The following is a 17,446-nucleotide window of genomic DNA, read 5'->3' on the forward strand; positions in this document are numbered from 1 at the left end:
ATGTTTTGAAGACGGGAATGCTGTACGACGAAAGCGACGCCGAAGGCTGCAGTAGGACAGTCACATTCAACCCTACAGGCCCCGTTTGGCCATCTTCGGTGCAACTTGCGGCTTGGTGAGTCCGGGGCCCGAACAATTTGCACCTCAATTCAGCCTATCTCAGTACATGTCGGCTAGGAGCACCAGCAGGTGAAAGCTGGGCTTTAAACCTGACAAAGCATTGGCCCGCAAAATGGAGCTCCCGGGGACCAACGTTACACTGCTCAGTCAGGGCTAGACACCGAATGGGTGTACCTTGCAAGTGGGGGCAGCGTGTACGATCACGAGTCCCTCGACAAGCTGGCTGCTCTGCAGAACATTTAACACTTTATTTTGCCTGGCTGAGAAGCTTGCTTCCGCTGTCGTTTAGTAACTGCAGGTGAATGATTGTGCATCAGGGCCGAGTCAGCTGCCCACTTTGTAGACCGAGGATACCCTATCTTCATATAACATGAACACGCATATCGCAAACACATAAAAATGATGGGCCTACAAAAGAACGTATATATAAACAAGGCACACACACACATACAAAAAAAGCTAACTATAGTGTGCACCTACGTTAATTAGAAGTCCATGTCTGTTTTACTGGTTCACTTCCGTGGTTTTCGTCTAAAAATGTTGAATGTTTTTTCCCCTTTATGGTTTCTTACCTGTTCTGTTAGGCGCGAAGTTCTCGTGCTCGCCGTGGGTGCTTAGTGGCTTTGGAGTTGCGCTGCTAAGCACGAGGTCGCGGGACCAAATCTCTGCTGCGGCGGGCGCGTTTTGATGGGGTCGAAATAGAAGAACGCCCGTGTACCGTGCACGTGGTGCACATTAAAGGACTCCAGGTGGCCAGAATCAATCCGAAGCCTCTCAATACAGGGTGCCTCATAATCAGATTGTGGTTTTGGCACGTAAAACCCCACAATTTAAGTTCACTTGCCGTTAATATGTACAAGCTCAATTACCTACCCTGTTTCTCGCTTAAACAACTTTCACATGATCGGTTGATATCGGATGCATCCTGTAGTTCTCACAAACAAGAAGCGTCACGCCTACGTGGCACTGCACTCTAAATTATTTCCATGTATCACGCAATCTAATCGCGCGATGAAAAATTTGCGAGTGAGCTTCTTCGTAAGGCTTTGTTCAGTGCAGTGATGCCTGCTTGCGGGACTTCTTGAGTGCGCAAAATTTGTGAAGTGCACGGTATTATGTGAAATGCACAGTATTCCTGGGCCCACCCTTAGTTTCTCGCCCTTTTCCTCAGACGCAGTACCTGCTGAAGTCTGAAGTCGTAAGTTTTGGCGAAAAAGTGGCAGAGCCCTGCGGTAGTACTACCAGTCTACCGAACTACATGGCATTATTTTCTGGCACAGAATCTGAAGTGGGGTTCCCTTCGCAGTGCATATGCCTCCTCATTATTGTAGTGAAACAGAAATATGTACCATTGTAACTTACATATTGCAAATATGTAACTTTTTGTGGAAAATTCATTATCTACATTTAAAAATCTAAGCTATGATTTGCTTATTTTTCGATATTGTCGTGCAGGATGCGCCCTTGTGGCTCCTGGGGAACTATGATGGACAGCATTTTCTTTACCTGCGCCACATAACTCTAATTTCTGCATTGTTCATTTTACGGCGCTCTGCTGTTGCCGACATTATAGAGTCTGTCTGCTTGTGCGTACCGCGTGTTTTTCTCCATTTTCTCCCACCTCAGCATATATTAAGGGATCATTTGAAGCCCGTAACAAGAGTAACCCCTCAGTTATTAACTTTACTCGCTCTTTGGCGTATTGTAACGTACTTGTTGATACATATGGTGTCGCGATGGGAAGAACAGTACGAAAAGACAAGGACGAGAAAGAAGGCGACGAAAACAATGCCGATATGGGCTTGTCAGTTGTTCACCGAGCGAGCTGTTGCGTGGACAGGAAATTTGTGCTGAAAACTATTCACAGGGTTATTAGCTCCATCATGTGGGCATGCCGTTGGCTCTTGTGGCTCCTGGGCAGTAATTATCATTATTATCGTCATTATCCCAGAATCTCCTCAATTTCTTGTTTTTATCGCGTCAGTCGTGCAGGCTTCCATGTCATACGCCGGGGGAGTCGGCCCCTCCAAGTCTTCCGATTCCGAGCCCTCTTCGCTGAGCCGAGTAGCGGGCGTCAATAGGTGGTGTCTAATGCGTGACGGACTCGTCATCTATGGCGTGTTTGTTTTAACGGGTTGTTAGAGTGACGGCACGTAGGGTTGCTGTCTGTGGCGGCTATCTGCTGTACTAACCCGTTAAGACTAACACGCCAAGGGTGACAACGCCACCTTTGGCAAATAGTGGTCCACCTATCGAAACGTCGGCCACTCTGTCTGAGGCGCTTACCCATGTTTGTCCAACTTTTATCCCACAGTGTGTTTCCATCTGTCGACCCCCATATACTTTATTATATTTTTTGAAGATAAAAGCCTTCGTAGCTGACTTCACACGCATTTGACATATCGGAGTGTATTGTAACCACTTTCAGAAAAATAACGACACTTTCACGCCTGCAGAGCGCCGTAGTTAGTCTCAGAAAAGAAGGCCCGAACGAGACAAGAAGCGAGAATTAGTTTCAAAGTTAGTAGAATTACCGGTACAGGTGTAATTAGCGCCATTATAGTCAAAAATAACCACATTGCATTATACTCCTGTAAAGGGTGCACCGCCGTAGATATAGTCATGTTGAGGCAAAGCCATCGCACGTCACACTGTGCGGAAATTGAACGAGTTCGCTTGAACAAACCAGGGCTGCGCGAGGTAATGAAGTCTGGCAGAGGGCTTCGCCGGTGCCCACAATTATGAAGCGCGAGTTAGTCAGAGCACGTAAAATTAACGGTACGGCCGTAAAGCGCCGATATAGTCGAAAATTAGTCACTTTGCACCATGAACAGCAATATCTCTAGAATCGCCTCTCTTGGCTTCTTGATCAAAAGAGAAGGGAACGCTAAATAAAACAAGGTCGACGTAATTGCACGTGAAATACGGTAAAATAAGATACGAAATGAGTGATTAATGAACACCAAAAAGATAAAGAAAGAGACAGAACAGAGAGATGTAATCATTTAATCATCGAATAATTTCAACGGCCACGCAGGTCAACATTGTCTTCTTAAGCGTCTACACTTTGTTGAACGTTTTTGTTGTATGGTAACTTTGCCAGTTCTTAATTACTAATTTTGTGAACTACTTATTCCACGTCTATTGCACTTCACGTATAGCTTATGCTAAAGAAAGAGAAGTAGACTAAACGAAGATTGATCTACTAGGCCGGAAAGAGAGGAAAAAAAAAGAACGCATTAAGACAGAATCGACAAAAATATATCAAAAGGCAGTAAGTGGAGAAACATAATTACTGTAAAAACATAACGAATTCCGATTACCGTGACCTTGATTAAAAGTTATGACTCTGTTAGTCCGTGCATTCAATCGCACAAAATTGAACAAAGAAGCCCAACGAAACAAACACATTCAGAGAAGAATGAAAATACTTGGCGAAAAACGAAACACGCAAGAAAGCACGAAACCGATCGCTCAACGATGAAGCGAAAAAAACTGAAAGTTTCCTCCCGAGCTTCTTCATTCACTCTAACAACGCCCCCTCGATGAAAGAAATTCCGCGGCTCGGGGCGCGACGAGGTGCCTCAGATTTAGCTTTTCCCTTAATCCCCCGCGATCCGCACTTATAACCCTTTGAACAGCGCCATACGGGTGCAGGGAGGCGACAAGCAGCGAGGGAGAACAAAGGGAGGCAAAGTCAGAAAAACAAACGCGCTTTTCCGACGAGGACGGCGGCGCCAAAGTTTCCGCCCACGGTGCGTCGCCCCCTCCCCCTCTGTTCCCCTTTCCACACTGTCCCTACACATCCACCGCATTTCCACGTGAGCCAACCTTTTCATCCCCATCGCCGCCAGCGCAGCCGCATTCTTACCTTCCTCACATCGTGATAAGGGGAAAAAGAGAAGAGTGTCGCTTCTCGTACCATTCTTTCGTTGCCGCCGTATATATACACGGCGTCGTCGTATAGTGTGTCGCTCAGGAAGGTCGTCGAGGACGAAAGAAAAAAAAAACGGATGGACGGGGGGAGGGGAGGGAAGAGAAAGGGAGGACCGTTCCCATCGTGCTCCCTCGATTGGCGGGACGGAAGGTTCGAAAGGCGGGCTCTCCCGCTCTTGGGCGGAGCTTGGGGACAGAAACGGGCGTTTCCTTCCAGTTGCGGGGGGAAAATCTTGCCGGCGCGCCGGATGAAAAAGTAATACACGTCGCGGCGCCGTCACAAAAACCAGTGCCGCCGGCAGGGCGAGCCCCGTAACAGTCTCGAGACGTCGACGAACACACCGGCGGCAACCTCCGTCGGCTCTGGCTTTGGGTGTGGTGCGGTGCACGGTGGAGGCGGTGGTGGTCGTCGCTCGCCGCGTCCGCCGCTAAGCTGGAAGCTTCTGCCGCCTCAGCATTTCTCCGGGCGCTCGGAGGAGGAGGAGGAGGCGCGGCGAGCCGCGCTCGACGGCCGCGTCGGCCATGAGCACCACTAGCGGCGGGTCTTCGGGCTTGGGCCCCCAGCCGGCCACGGTGGCCGCTGCGGGCCTTCTGGGCCTTCGAGTCGGGGTCGCCGGCAGCGCGGCGGCGGGTCTCCCCATTGCGGAGCGGTACCAGAGGACGCCCAAGTGCGCCCGTTGTCGCAACCACGGGGTCGTGTCGGCGCTGAAGGGGCACAAGCGCTACTGCCGCTGGCGGGACTGCGCCTGTGCGAAGTGCACCCTGATCGCCGAGAGACAGCGGGTGATGGCGGCACAGGTGGCCCTCCGGAGACAGCAAGCGCAGGAGGAGAACGAGGCCCGCGAGCTGAGCCTGCTGTACGGGTGCCACGACGGGCTGCTGGCCATGCACCGTGCCGGATACACGTTCTCGGCGGCGATGGCCCAGCTGCTGGCCAGGGACGCCGCGGCTGCAGCGGCGGCCGCTGCGGTCGCTGCCGGAGGCGGAGGGTCGCCCTCGCCGGCGTCCACGACGTCGTCGCCGCCGCCGCACGGCGGTGGACGCCTGGCTGCAGCCGCGCCGCCTGCCGTTGCCGCTGCCACAGGTGTGTGTCTGCGCGTGTGAACAGTACACGCTGCACGCTATACGTGCCCTGTTGGAAAAGGGTGCACCGCCGGTTGCACCCTTACGGTTGCGATATGTCACGCAGGCAGCCGTTGTTGACAGTCTCCGAAACGGCTTGCTAAACCGCTTGGTGATGGCCGGATCGGCGCTTAAATTTAGGTGGCGATAAGAGCGCATGCAGCTCGCGACAATGTAGCGCCCTAGCTGTCATTGCGGCTGCTGCTACTGGTATCTGAGTCATTGATTCTCTGCATAATGTCCTGCTGATGGTTCAGTGAGCACTCATCACTGGCTTGCCCGCGATTTAATTTGCCGTTATACTTTAATGGGAAGGCGTATTCATTTTCGCGATTGGTATACACGGGGCAGTCGATCGCATGCAGTTCCCACGTTTGCGTCCCACGTTGATTAGTTCTGCTTTCCACTTATTTGATATGTCATATGTTTTACTTGATGTTCCAAGCTCGCATGTTTTCCGCCGCCACTGTCCACGAGGCAGGTCCCCTCGTGGTGTTCTGACGACCATCTCGGCGTTCTCATGACTCGACTAGTTTGCCTACGCGCTAGTTTATAGGCAATGAGTTGCCCCGTCCAAGTCCGCCAGGCAACACACTGCACAATTCAATGCTAGTGCTACAATTACGGCGAGCTCCTTGCTTAAGAGGAACGATTTCCGACTGTTCTTGAGCAATACACGTGAGGCTACACTTCAGTGAGGCGCGGAACATGTGACAGAATTTGTGAAAGTCAGTTTCATTTCTTTTTATTTCGCGCCAGAACGCCAGCACCCATACGTCAATGTGACGTCACGAATTTTAAAGCATTGTTTCGCATTTGAGCCCTTGTGGCACAGTAAAAAAGCTCTTGAAACTTGCTCATTTCAGTCTTTGGCCATATTATAGAATACAAAGTGGTTCATCTGTACCGATAACTAGGCCCGAGCAGACGACGTCAAAACCTATGACGTCATGGAGGGCTGATGCTGCAGCTTCAAGGCGGTGTCGAAACGTGCCTTTCGTTTTTGCATCATTCCCTTGCTTATACAACATACTGCTTCTCCAGATAAGAACGTATATACCGCTTCTCCCGATATAAGAGTGAATTTGTTTATTTAGTATTGTAGAAAGGTCATTCATTAATACTGTACAAGTTATTTTTACATTTTATTATCATCTTCATCAGCCTATCTTTATGTCCGCTGCTGGACCTAGGTAAAGGTACTCCTTCAGACTCTAGAGGCTGACTGGCGATACTGAACTCTTGTTCCCTTGCCCGGCTATTGATCATTATCTTTGCCTTCTGCATATTGATCTTCAACACCACTCTTACACCCTATCTGTTAAGGTCCTCAGTCATTTGTTGAACCTCGTCCCTAGTGATGTTGAACAGGACAATGTCATCTGCAAATCGAACGTTGCTGAGATATTCGTCGTTGACCCAAACTCCTATGCCTTCCCAGTCCAATAGCTTGAATACTACTTCTAGGCATGCAGTGAATAGTGTTAGAAAGATTGTGTCTGTTTGCCTGACTCCTTCCTTCATAGGCATTTTCTACTTTTCTTGTGGAGAACCAGGGCAGCTGTGGACTGCTCGTAGATATTTCCCAAGTTATTGACGTATACCTCCTGTACTCCTTGATTACGCAATGCCTCCATAACTACTGGTGTCTATTCTGAATCAAATGCCTTTTCATAACCGATGAACGTCATATAAATATGTTGATTGTACTACGCAAACTTCTCAGTTACCTGATTGTTGACATGGATGTGATCCATCGTAGAATATCCCTTCCTGAAGCCAGCCTGTCCTCTTTGTTGATTGAAGTGCTGCCCTGATTCTATTAGAAATTATCTTGGTGAATATGTATACTATACAATACTGAAAACAAGCTAGTGGGGCTTCAATCCTTTAACGTCTGCCTTCTTACGGATTAGTATAATGTTGGCATTCTTCCAGCTCACTCGTACACTTAAAATCGTGAGGCATTGCGCATAAAGGGCCTCAAGCTTTCCAATCATAATATATCCTCCATCTTTGAATAAATCGACTGTTCAATTTTCTGCCGCTTTCACCCGGGTCATGTCTTGCAAGGCCCTTCTAACTACATTGCTAGTTAAATAAGGAGCCTTTGTATCCTGTTCATCACTGCTTTTAATGAAAGTAGCGTGGCTGCTCTGGGTACTCCACAGATCAGTATAGAATTCTACTGCTGCTTCTACTATATCATCGAAATTGTTGATGACATTACCATGATGCATGTTTTCTTGTCATATGCCAAGTTTTCTTCTCACTAATTGCATGCTGCAGCCATTTTTTTACTATTACCTCATTCTTTATCGCGTTATACTATCGAATATTCCTTACTTTTTCTTGTTGATCAGTTTTGACAGTTCAGCGAATTCTATCTAATCTCTTTAATTAGACACTTTCCTGCTTTGTCGTTTCTTTAATAGGCCCTTAGTTTCTTGGGAGAGCTTACTTACTGGTTGCCTTGGTGCTTTACCTCTCATTTCAATTGCTGAAGCTGCCTAGTTACGGTTTCATTCATTACCTCCATGTTATCTTCATCTTCTTGTTCTAAAGGTGCCTGTTTCTTTGCGAGCACCAGCCTGAATTCGTGTGCTTTTAGCCTTACTGCTACTAGGTTGGCCGGTTTCTTCTTTAAATCTTACTCTTGAAATCGAGAGAACTTCTAGACCTCACTAACCTATCATCACTGCCCTTTACCTTACCTGACACTTCTACATCCTACACTATGCTGGGATTGGCAGAGCGTATTAAATGTATTTAATTTCTTGTATTTCCATCAGGGATTTTACAGGTCCAGTTTACTGCATTTCCCGAGGAAGCTTGTATTCTTTACTCGGAGTCTATTCCATTTCAAGAATTCTATCAACATACGAGTATTTCCTCTAGTGTTCCCAGAATCGATGCCGTGGTTGCCAAATGCTTGTTCCCCAGTTTGCCTTTTCCCCACTTTTGCGTTGACGTCGCCCATGACTACGGCATACTGAGTTTGCACCTTTCTCATTGCTAATTGAACATCTTCTTAAAACTGTTTTATTTCTTTATCATCATGACTGGAGGTTGGAGCGTAGGCTTGTACTACCTTTAATCTATATCTCCTATTCAGCTTTGTTTCGACGACTGATACCCTCTCATTGATGCTGTAGAATTCATCAATGTTGCCCGCTATTCCTTTTGTATTACAAATCCTACCCTGCATTCTCTCTTACCTGGCAGACCTCTGTAGCACAGGACGTGATCGTTAGTTAGTCAGTGCTGTATAAGCCTCACCAGCTCTTCTAAGTTCGCTAAGGCCAATAATATCCCAGGTAGTGCCTGATACTTCCTCACGGAGCCCTGATATAAGCTAGTCTTACTCGAGAGGGTTCGTACATTAAAGGTTGTCAGGTTCAGTTTCCAGTAGCGGCCTGTCCGGATCCTGAGATACTTAGCACCATTTGCTACCCGCCGTGGTTGCTCAGTGGCTATAGTGTTGGGCTGCTGAGCACGAGGTCGCGGCATCGAATCCCGGCCACAGCGGCCGCATTTCGATGGAGGCAAAATGCAAAAACACCCGTGCACTTAGACTTAGGTGCACGTTAAAGAACCTCAGGTGGTCAAAATTTCCAGAGTCCTCCACTACGTCGTGCCACATAATCAGAAAGGGGTTCTGGCACGCAAAACCCCGTAATTTAATTTTTAGCACACTTTGCCGCGTCGCACGTCTGACAGCGGCCTTGTTCAGGGGCTCCGCAGCCTCTGGGGACTGAGGGCCGTGGGTTGATTGCAAGAGTCATCAGGGAAGTAGTGACCGAATACTGCATCTATCTTTAGTGTCCCGGGACAAAAAGCCTGTAGAAAGCTTTTGTCCTCGCTCCTTTCTCAAGTTCATTTTACCATTTAAACAACGCAAACAAGGTGCACGCCTAAAGAAAGAAATAATTTGAGGCGAAGAGATGCAGAATACGCCTGCCGAGGAAACTCGCGTTGCAGGGAGCTCACTGTGAGTCTCGCAGTAAGTTTCGCCCAGTGCCTCCCGTGCGCCTTCACGTGTGCGTTGCTTGAAAGAAAAAAAAAAGAAAACGGTACCAGCAGCTGCGCCTGCTCCGTTCGAGAAGATCTGACGATCAGTCTTCACCGCCACAATTTTTGCCCTTTGTTGTATATTATTAACGTGAAAATACCATTTTTTCGATCAAATACCCCGCTTAGATGCTGGAGGCAGCATGCGCGTGCAACTGGAGAACGTAGCCTTCTTATCATTATTGTCACAAAAACCGTTTTTATTGGCCTAAATACATATATGAAAATCTTACATCGAGTGGTCCGTTGGCTTGGTGACGCGGTACGGTGACTTGTTGATGCTGCGTCCCCTATTTTTGTGTCAACTTACATTAATTGCAAGGTACTTGATGGTAGCCTTTTTCCATCTGTGACGACACAACGCACTAGACCGACATGATGGAAATTTTCACAATACTTTACAGCTGTAAGTCGCCTAAACCAATTTTACGCAGTTCAGCATACTTCAGACTCTACATCGGGGTCGGATATTATATACGTAATTGCAGCTGAGCTAATCCTGAATAGAAATGAAAGCTATGTACCCCAATCGGGTACTATGAGACTGAAAAGGTTAATTATATCGTTTATTCATTGTTTTCAATGCAAACATGGAGTAAGATGTCAGTAGACATATGTATTTTTTTTAAACTGCACGTACACGTTACCAGGTGCGTAACTTGGGTTGCTTTTTCATGGCGAAAGGAGCACAGCGGCTGAAGATGTGGTTGCAGACACGCACGACGCCTTGTGTATCTTTGTTTCTGTTTCCTTATATTCCTCTCCCTTTGTGCGGGGTAGCAAACCGGACGTGCCTCTGGTCAACCTTCTTGTCTTTCGTTTCTCTCTCTCTCTTTTTGCGCACCCGCCTTCCGCGCTTTGCTCGCTTTGCTGCTCAAAGGTACTCAATAATGTTACCTACACTCATGACACCAAATCTCGTGTAAACTGGAAAATAATATACATAAGTGCCAAAGGCCAGCAATGATTGGTGGAACGAGCCGTCGCGTGTCACTCATCACCGTAATCCGAAACGAAGTGCCCCACTGAACGAGTGCGATTCATCCTTGGCAAGGTCGCTACAAACTGGTACGAGGCGAGTGCAGCCTAAGCTTGGCGGATTAGCGCGTCAAGACAGGACAGAAGCTAGATGAGAGGACGAGCACTAAATTTTAAGCGCTTTATTCGCCGAAACAAGACGGGTAAACCTGCAGCATCGGAATGCGTCCAGCGGTCAAACGAAGCTCGCACCAACGTGAGAGTAGGCTGGAATCCGAATGAAGACAGCCTTCGCCGCTCATTGTGAAAAGGCTGCAAGAGTTTTCTTGCTGATGGGTCGTTCCTTCCGCGTATGTATGTTAACCTCACGAAACCAATTCTTACGGGCTTGCAAAGCATGGCTAAGCTGCGTTACATCTTCCTGTTTTAACGAAAATTCGCGCTCTCGTGTTCGGTCATTGACCCAAAGTCTAATTTGACCTATACCTATATAGGGTCTCCATAAACACAACGATATCGAGTACATAACGTCGTTCACGCACTTTACATGCGATCTGGGGTTATAGCGTGCAGTTTCTGCGTTCGCACCAGCTTCTCGGGGATCTGTGTGCTCGAATGCCTTTGGAGACGCGCGTGCCAGCGGCCGCATTTAATTAAGTCATGTCGCATTCGCAGGACTGGTCGCTATAGTGGGCTGCAAGTTTGCAGGCGGTCTTCGAGAAGCCGTGGTTTCACGCGCCAATTTAAGCCAGCGGGCGCCCGCCGCTGCCGAATCCTACGAGCGATCGTGCGTTGATTTCAGGAATTTCGTTCGTTCGCGCGAAGGGCTTGAATTGCGATGGCGGAGGGTTTGACATCAAGGTCAGGCAGTTTATGAGTGAATAATCTATTCGACGAACGATGCAGTGCCGCTGTACACTACCCCAGTAAATTAGTGATAGTCACGCTATTATAGCGCGCTTCTAAAGTGGTACCGTCATTGGGTTACATTTGAACGTGCACTAACAGACCGCCACTTTGTTTCCTGTACTAATGTACCTTTGACAAGAAATACGGCATCAGCATGAACGAGAGCTCAAATTAAGGGATTCAAAGAGTGTTTGACTCTTGGGGTAAAAAAGGATCAAAGCTTGTGCTTGGATTTGAGTCCTAGTGTGTAAAGCAAATGGTGGAGGTCTCGGTTTATAATGACACTTTGTTACTTGAGCCGGGTACCCTTTGCCATTTGTAATTTCGAAGTGCTGCAAGCGCCTCTAACACCTCTATAGTGGTATTCAGGGATTGCAATGGCGATGTGGTCTCGAATCCAGGTTTAAAAAATTTATGGTCGAGATGAGTTTCGATGAGATTCCGAAGACACCACGGAGCTGTGCATATATCTTGTCTCTGCAATATATTTCCCATGGCTAAATTTCGAACACAGAACGATCTATTGGAACACATGCAAACTATTCTAGAGCGCATCAATGGCTCATCGAGTCCTAGACAATAAAAATGGCGCTAGTGGAGCGTCTATTGTGCAGCATGTTGAACTACAAAATAAGTCTGCCTATACAACTCAACCGTGTAGAAAAGTGACAAACACAATGCTCCGGCCTATGGTCAAACGACCTTCACAGTATACTTCTATAATTGTGCGGTTGTTTTGCGTTCCGCTGTCATAGAACCGAACCTATAAGGATAAGTACATGTCCTCTATGAATCGCTATGCTGAATCAGTCTATCAATTGCACAGCGTCTGTACAGAGGCTTGCGTTTAGGTAAACTGTACGGAGCCACTGTATACTTGAGGCATACTGCCGGTTTCCATACTGACCTGGTAGTTTAAGTTTACCAACATGGACGTTTAGTCAGCCTATCACGATAATGCTTGCGATGTAATGTGTAGGCTGGATCTGTGCGAAGCGTTCAATAGCTGCTCGTTGTGCAGTACACGCGGATAACGTATTTATTTGAACTATATATGATACCCCGCACCCCTCTCGGCTGTTGTAGTCACAATTAGAAGGGATAAAATGGCAGTTTGCGCATATTGCGGAGGAAACGAACTAACAGTTTTTCACGCGTATAGCACTTTTTGCACTGAATCGAGGGGTTCGGCAGCGAAGCAGCAACGCTTGTTGCACTTCTGACAGGTTTAAACAACCTCACTATAGGTGTTCTGACTGTTATTCGCGTTCAAAAGCTGGACATGAGAAATTCCTTCCAGAAGGCGTGTCCATGTTTTGATATTGTCGAGCCGGCCTTGGCATTCTCGGTCTCTTAGTTCCGTATATATGGTTCTCGTATCTCGAGCACTTTAGTTTTGATGTTCGTCCCGTCTAACTTCCACGTCTTGGTCTTCCATGCATCTCACCTATTACTCATTGTAATTCGAACGCGAGGGATCGACGTAGCAGGTATTCATACTTGAATACTTACACTTGTTGAGGAAGGTCGAAGCTTTGCTTGATGCAAATGCCATCTCTGCACCCTACTCAGCAGGGGAAATATTTCCACTGGCGTATGTACAGAAAAAAAGCTACGCCGTGGTATACTTCTACGAAAGCGTTCATATATGTTTTTTTTAAACTATTCTGCATTCTAATTCAATTCTGTGTTAATTCAATTCTTCTGCATCCTTGAAGATACATTTTATAGTGATTTTATCGCATTTCGGCCTAATTCCATCAGATACTATTGCTTCGTCTATAGACAGACTACCGCGATAGTTTATCAAGCTTTGTAGGCTTGTTTTCCACATGTCGTCAGGCTGAGAGTGTCGGTTAATTAGGCACTTATACTCGGCAGTTTACTCATTTTCACGACGCGCGGCATGTGCAGACTATGAGTTGGGTAGATTTCTCTAAAGTACGGAAACTATGCGTTATGGCAGCCCCAATATACCTGTATAGAACGACAGAAAGCTGAGCTAGTTGGTAAGGATTCATTATGCAAAATAGATGTGAGGCGTGCAGACAGGACACAAGAGTAGAGAAGTGTACAACACGAACGCCGACTATCAACTGAAGGGAGCACTGAGGCGAAAAATGAAAGAAGACACAAAACTCATCTGCGCATGTTGAGGAATGGTAACACCACGTGTCAATCGGGTATACGTGCTGGTCTACGTGAGAGATAACTGTTAAGGCACTTAATCTCTTCCTTATGTAAAGTAAGCGAAGGCTGACTCACGCACGCACTTCCACCATTATAGATATGCCATGCCTCTACCATAAGACGCGTATCTTCATTCTTATGCCTGTACAATATCGCGCATTCATCTCACTCTGGCTTGCAGTTACAATCTCGGCAATGTAGCGAAAGATTAGAAGGCGATCCACCGGTTAACGACCTTTTATGCTCCATTAGCCTCTGATTGATACACCGTCCCGTTTGCCCTACGTAGAACTGGCCACAGCTAAGGGGAATTTTATAAACCACACCCATACGACATTCAGTAAAACTGTTGTTCTTATTGTGCTTCACAGGACAAATATTTGTTCGTTTTTTGCCTTTTACCCGCTCCTTCTTATTCTGTACGGCAGCGCATATCTTACCTAGCTTATTGGGAGCAGTGAAAGCAACATTAACATCATATCTACTAGCAACTTTTTTAAGCCTTTGCGACACTGAATGAATATACGGAATAGCCACTACTCTTTTGTTGCTATTACTGCTTTCTGTAATCACGTCCATCCCTCTCGAAACCAATTTCTTCAGGCGCTCAGCCACAGTGGCCACCGCTACACTAGGATAACCTGCTTCTAATAGGCGCCGGACCTGCGCATTCAAACTGGCGCTCATTTTGTGCATGCAGGACCTTGTGAGGGAAGACTTAAGGCACGACATGGCAATTACGTTTTTTACTAATTTAGAATGCTTGGATTGAAAGTTTAGCAACGGCTTCGAAGATCTTGGGGAGTACTGCCAACAAACGTGATTTTGTTCGAAGATCAAGGAAATGTCAAGAAACTGAATTACGCGTCGCTGAGGAAATTTCTTGGTAAACTTTAATCCTCCCCCATACAGTTTAAATTGCTCACTTACTGAGGTAGCTGTAGCTGTATAGGAGCGTATAAGCCAGACACACGTTCCTACTTCTCCCCTCACACGCCTTGGCAAATTATCGTCGTCGCTTTCGCTTCTGTTGGCATTTCTGCGACATTCTCGATCAGATTTGCATGCCGCGTCAATTCGTCTTTTCTGAACAGCGGCGGTCATTGGCTGGGAAGATTAACAACGTTCACGTTGTCACGTGTTCTCCCGTCTCTACTGTGTGCTCACCGTCTCCAACCACAATCGCTCACACTTACAAGCGCATTTCTTGTTCGGCCGTGCGCTCGCTCGGACTCACGTTCACTCACACTTACGGGGAGTGCGTTTTCCGTTTGACACCCTTCACTCGCCGGCACTCACTCATAAATGATTGTGCCGACCTTATTCTCGTTGGCACGCATTGCCGGCATTCACTCACACTTAAACTTGCATGCTCAGAAACTCCCTAATATATGATCGTGCCGACCCTATTCTCGTTGGTGCGCATGCATCGCCGGCATTCTCTCACACTTAAACTCACTCATAAATGATTGTGCCAAGCCTATTCTCGTTGGCGCACATCGCGTTCCGCAGGTGTGATTCGATCGCCATCGAAACCGAGTCTGTGCAGAGCCACGCGCAGCCGCAGCATTGCTGCCTACGAGCAGCACCATGACGCAGCGTGTACGGATGTGATGCTACGCTTTTGTGTCTTCGTTTTTTTTTTTCATGTATCGTGCACGCATGCAGCAGTGGGGAATGGTGTAGACTCAACGGCCCATGAAACCGTTGTGCGAACAGGCATTGCAGTAAATGTATTGAGATGTGATCACAAGCATATTAAATTAGTGAGTGCGGTGATTAGCGACAATATACAGTACGGAATAGCGAGCTTATATATCGCAAAAGTGTCAACGCCAGCTGGCGACTGCCGGCAGCCGGTTGACTGCCTCTAAAGGGCCGTTTATGGTCCGACGTGACGTAGCGCGCGCGCGGGCGTTACTTCGGACTATAAACGGCCCTTAACACTTCTTCAAGATATGTGATTGGCTAACACAGTAAAAGTGTACTATACGACATATATAAATGTTAATTCATGCTCTCTCAGCTATTCGTGACCGAAATAAAGTAATAATTCTGAATGATTCCTACCATTGCAAGCAACTTATGCTTATAATGGCGCGCTAAATGTAGTACCTTTCTCGCTTTGCGCATATCAATGGCATGAGACGCATTCTGTTACGATGATACCTGTGCTCATCAAATGTGATAGCACTTGTACTCACCAAATTAGCCAGTCATTTCGCACCTCTCTTTTCTTTTCTGTGTCATAGTCCCGCAGGAAAGGTGAACGCTTTCCGTTGCAACTGAACATATGCGAAAAATGAGTTTTGCGTAAACCCCCGTGTTTCAAGAAGCTTTGACAGAAAACGCCACTCGCTTGTTGTAGCGATATACTCAGCGGAGCCGCGGCGACTTGGACAAGAGGGATCGCCGTTCGCATTGCGCGCTCCGTTGTCCCGCCGGTTATGGCCGAGAGAACGCGGTAGCCTGGAGCTCGTAAGTGGCTCCCGAGAGGGACCGCCCGGGGCGAGGAGGCATCGATCGGCGCCCGCTGGAAAACGTGTCGGGTACGCTTGCATCGCAGTTACGACTCGGTATACCGGCTCCGGCTGGTCGCCGCACCTGACCACGTGACCCGTGGTGCTTCGTTACATCGAGGCCCTCTTATAACGTTGCCGACGCTTGAAGAGACACAGGGAGAGAGAGAGGAATAAGGGTTTCTTTGTTTAACGCCTTATCTCACTAAATTCGTGCCGTGCAACGAAGGAGCCGATTTACTGGAGATTTTTGAACGCCTGGTGCAGGTTATTTGTTCTGTTGATGCCTAAAATTCAACACCCAGACACACAGACAGACAGACAAAGAACTTTAATGACAAGGTCCTGAGAAGCTTTGCCCTAGGGCAGAGCTGCGGGTCGCTCCCACGTGGGGACTGGTAGGCCGAGCCTAACCGCCGCATCGTGGGCTCTCTGGACAGCCCAAGCTTGACGTGCATATTCTGAGCTCCGGATGGCGGAGCTCCATTCTTGTTCTGTGATCCGATTGGGTCCCTGTAACGAGGGGCATCGCCAGAGCATGTGTGCGAGATTGCTAACAGCCCCACAGTCGGGGCAACTAGAGCTGAAAGCCTCTGCTTTTTTTAAATAAGAGATAAGTCGGATCCAGTTCTTGGTGAGCTCAAGTCGCTTTGTTGAATCGACTGGCAGGTTGATCTTGTTGATGTTCATCCGGTTTGCTTTCCCTTGCTGTAAATTCAATCATCTTGGTCCACACCTGCATGTATATAAAAACGCCTGTAATGTTACTGGAAACGATTGGCGTTGGATGCCCCTTGTCATGCATATGTATTCGGGTTCGCCAATTATGCTTTGTACGTCATGTCATTTATACTGTTAATTCATTATTGTTCAACGGGATTATCCTAGAGTGCTTTATTATATGCCTCTTATTTATGCACATTTAATTAATTAATTATGCTATTTATACTTACACCTGTAATTCTTCTTTGTTAACGATTTTTTAAACTGCTGTGATCTGTGCTTTATTACGTTTAGTTTGTAAAGGAGGTCCCGTTGCAGTCTTCGACTTCGGGACCTTCTTCTGTATAATAACATCCTGTAATCTTTCTAACCATCACAACAAAACCGATTCTGATTCTGAACAAAAGTTAGGATCAAGCTTGCTGCTGACAGAAAATATGTAATGAGCTATGCTGTAAGAAAACTCTTGTGTACCGACTTCCCTAAACTGAATGCCTAATGCGTTAGTTTGTTCATTGATATTGGAAAGCTTCCCAATTCTTGTCACCACCAAAGGACTCGTGTCAGCTAATCAGTAGCGGGAGCTGGCCGCTTGTTACAGAGAAGCAAGTAGAACACGTTCATTGTGAGCTATTAATCCTTTCGTGACAGTTCAATTCAGTCGGCGTCGCATGGAGTGCGATCAGAGGCGGACAATGGGGGAGCCATTATAGCCACTCGGAGCATTCGCTGCACTGATCGGCGATGGAAGAGGCGGAGCGCAGTCCAGTGCTCCCGGACGACCTTGACGTGGGATACCAGGCTTTCCATGAAAGATTACGTGCGCAGATGATAGGAGAGCAGGGAGTAGTGAGTTTGCTCCGGAGTCAAGAGGGCCC

At 47.3% G+C, this 17,446-nt stretch overlaps 2 protein-coding genes across 6 annotated transcripts in view; both read left to right on the forward strand.

The window, feature by feature from the left end:
* The window catches only part of LOC135901952 (doublesex- and mab-3-related transcription factor A1-like), a 159,046-nt gene that overhangs the window by 15,302 nt on the left and 126,298 nt on the right, over nt 1–17,446 (forward strand). The gene's annotated exons all lie outside the window — the stretch shown is intronic.
* LOC139049770 (doublesex- and mab-3-related transcription factor A2-like) lies at nt 4,476–5,160 on the forward strand. The gene has a single exon (XM_070525577.1). It carries the CDS (start codon nt 4,579–4,581, stop codon nt 5,158–5,160), a length of 582 nt encoding a protein of 193 aa, XP_070381678.1. The 5' UTR covers nt 4,476–4,578.

The sequence above is a fragment of the Dermacentor albipictus genome, chromosome 9 (genome assembly GCF_038994185.2).
Source record: "Dermacentor albipictus isolate Rhodes 1998 colony chromosome 9, USDA_Dalb.pri_finalv2, whole genome shotgun sequence".
NCBI lineage: Eukaryota > Metazoa > Arthropoda > Arachnida > Ixodida > Ixodidae > Dermacentor > Dermacentor albipictus.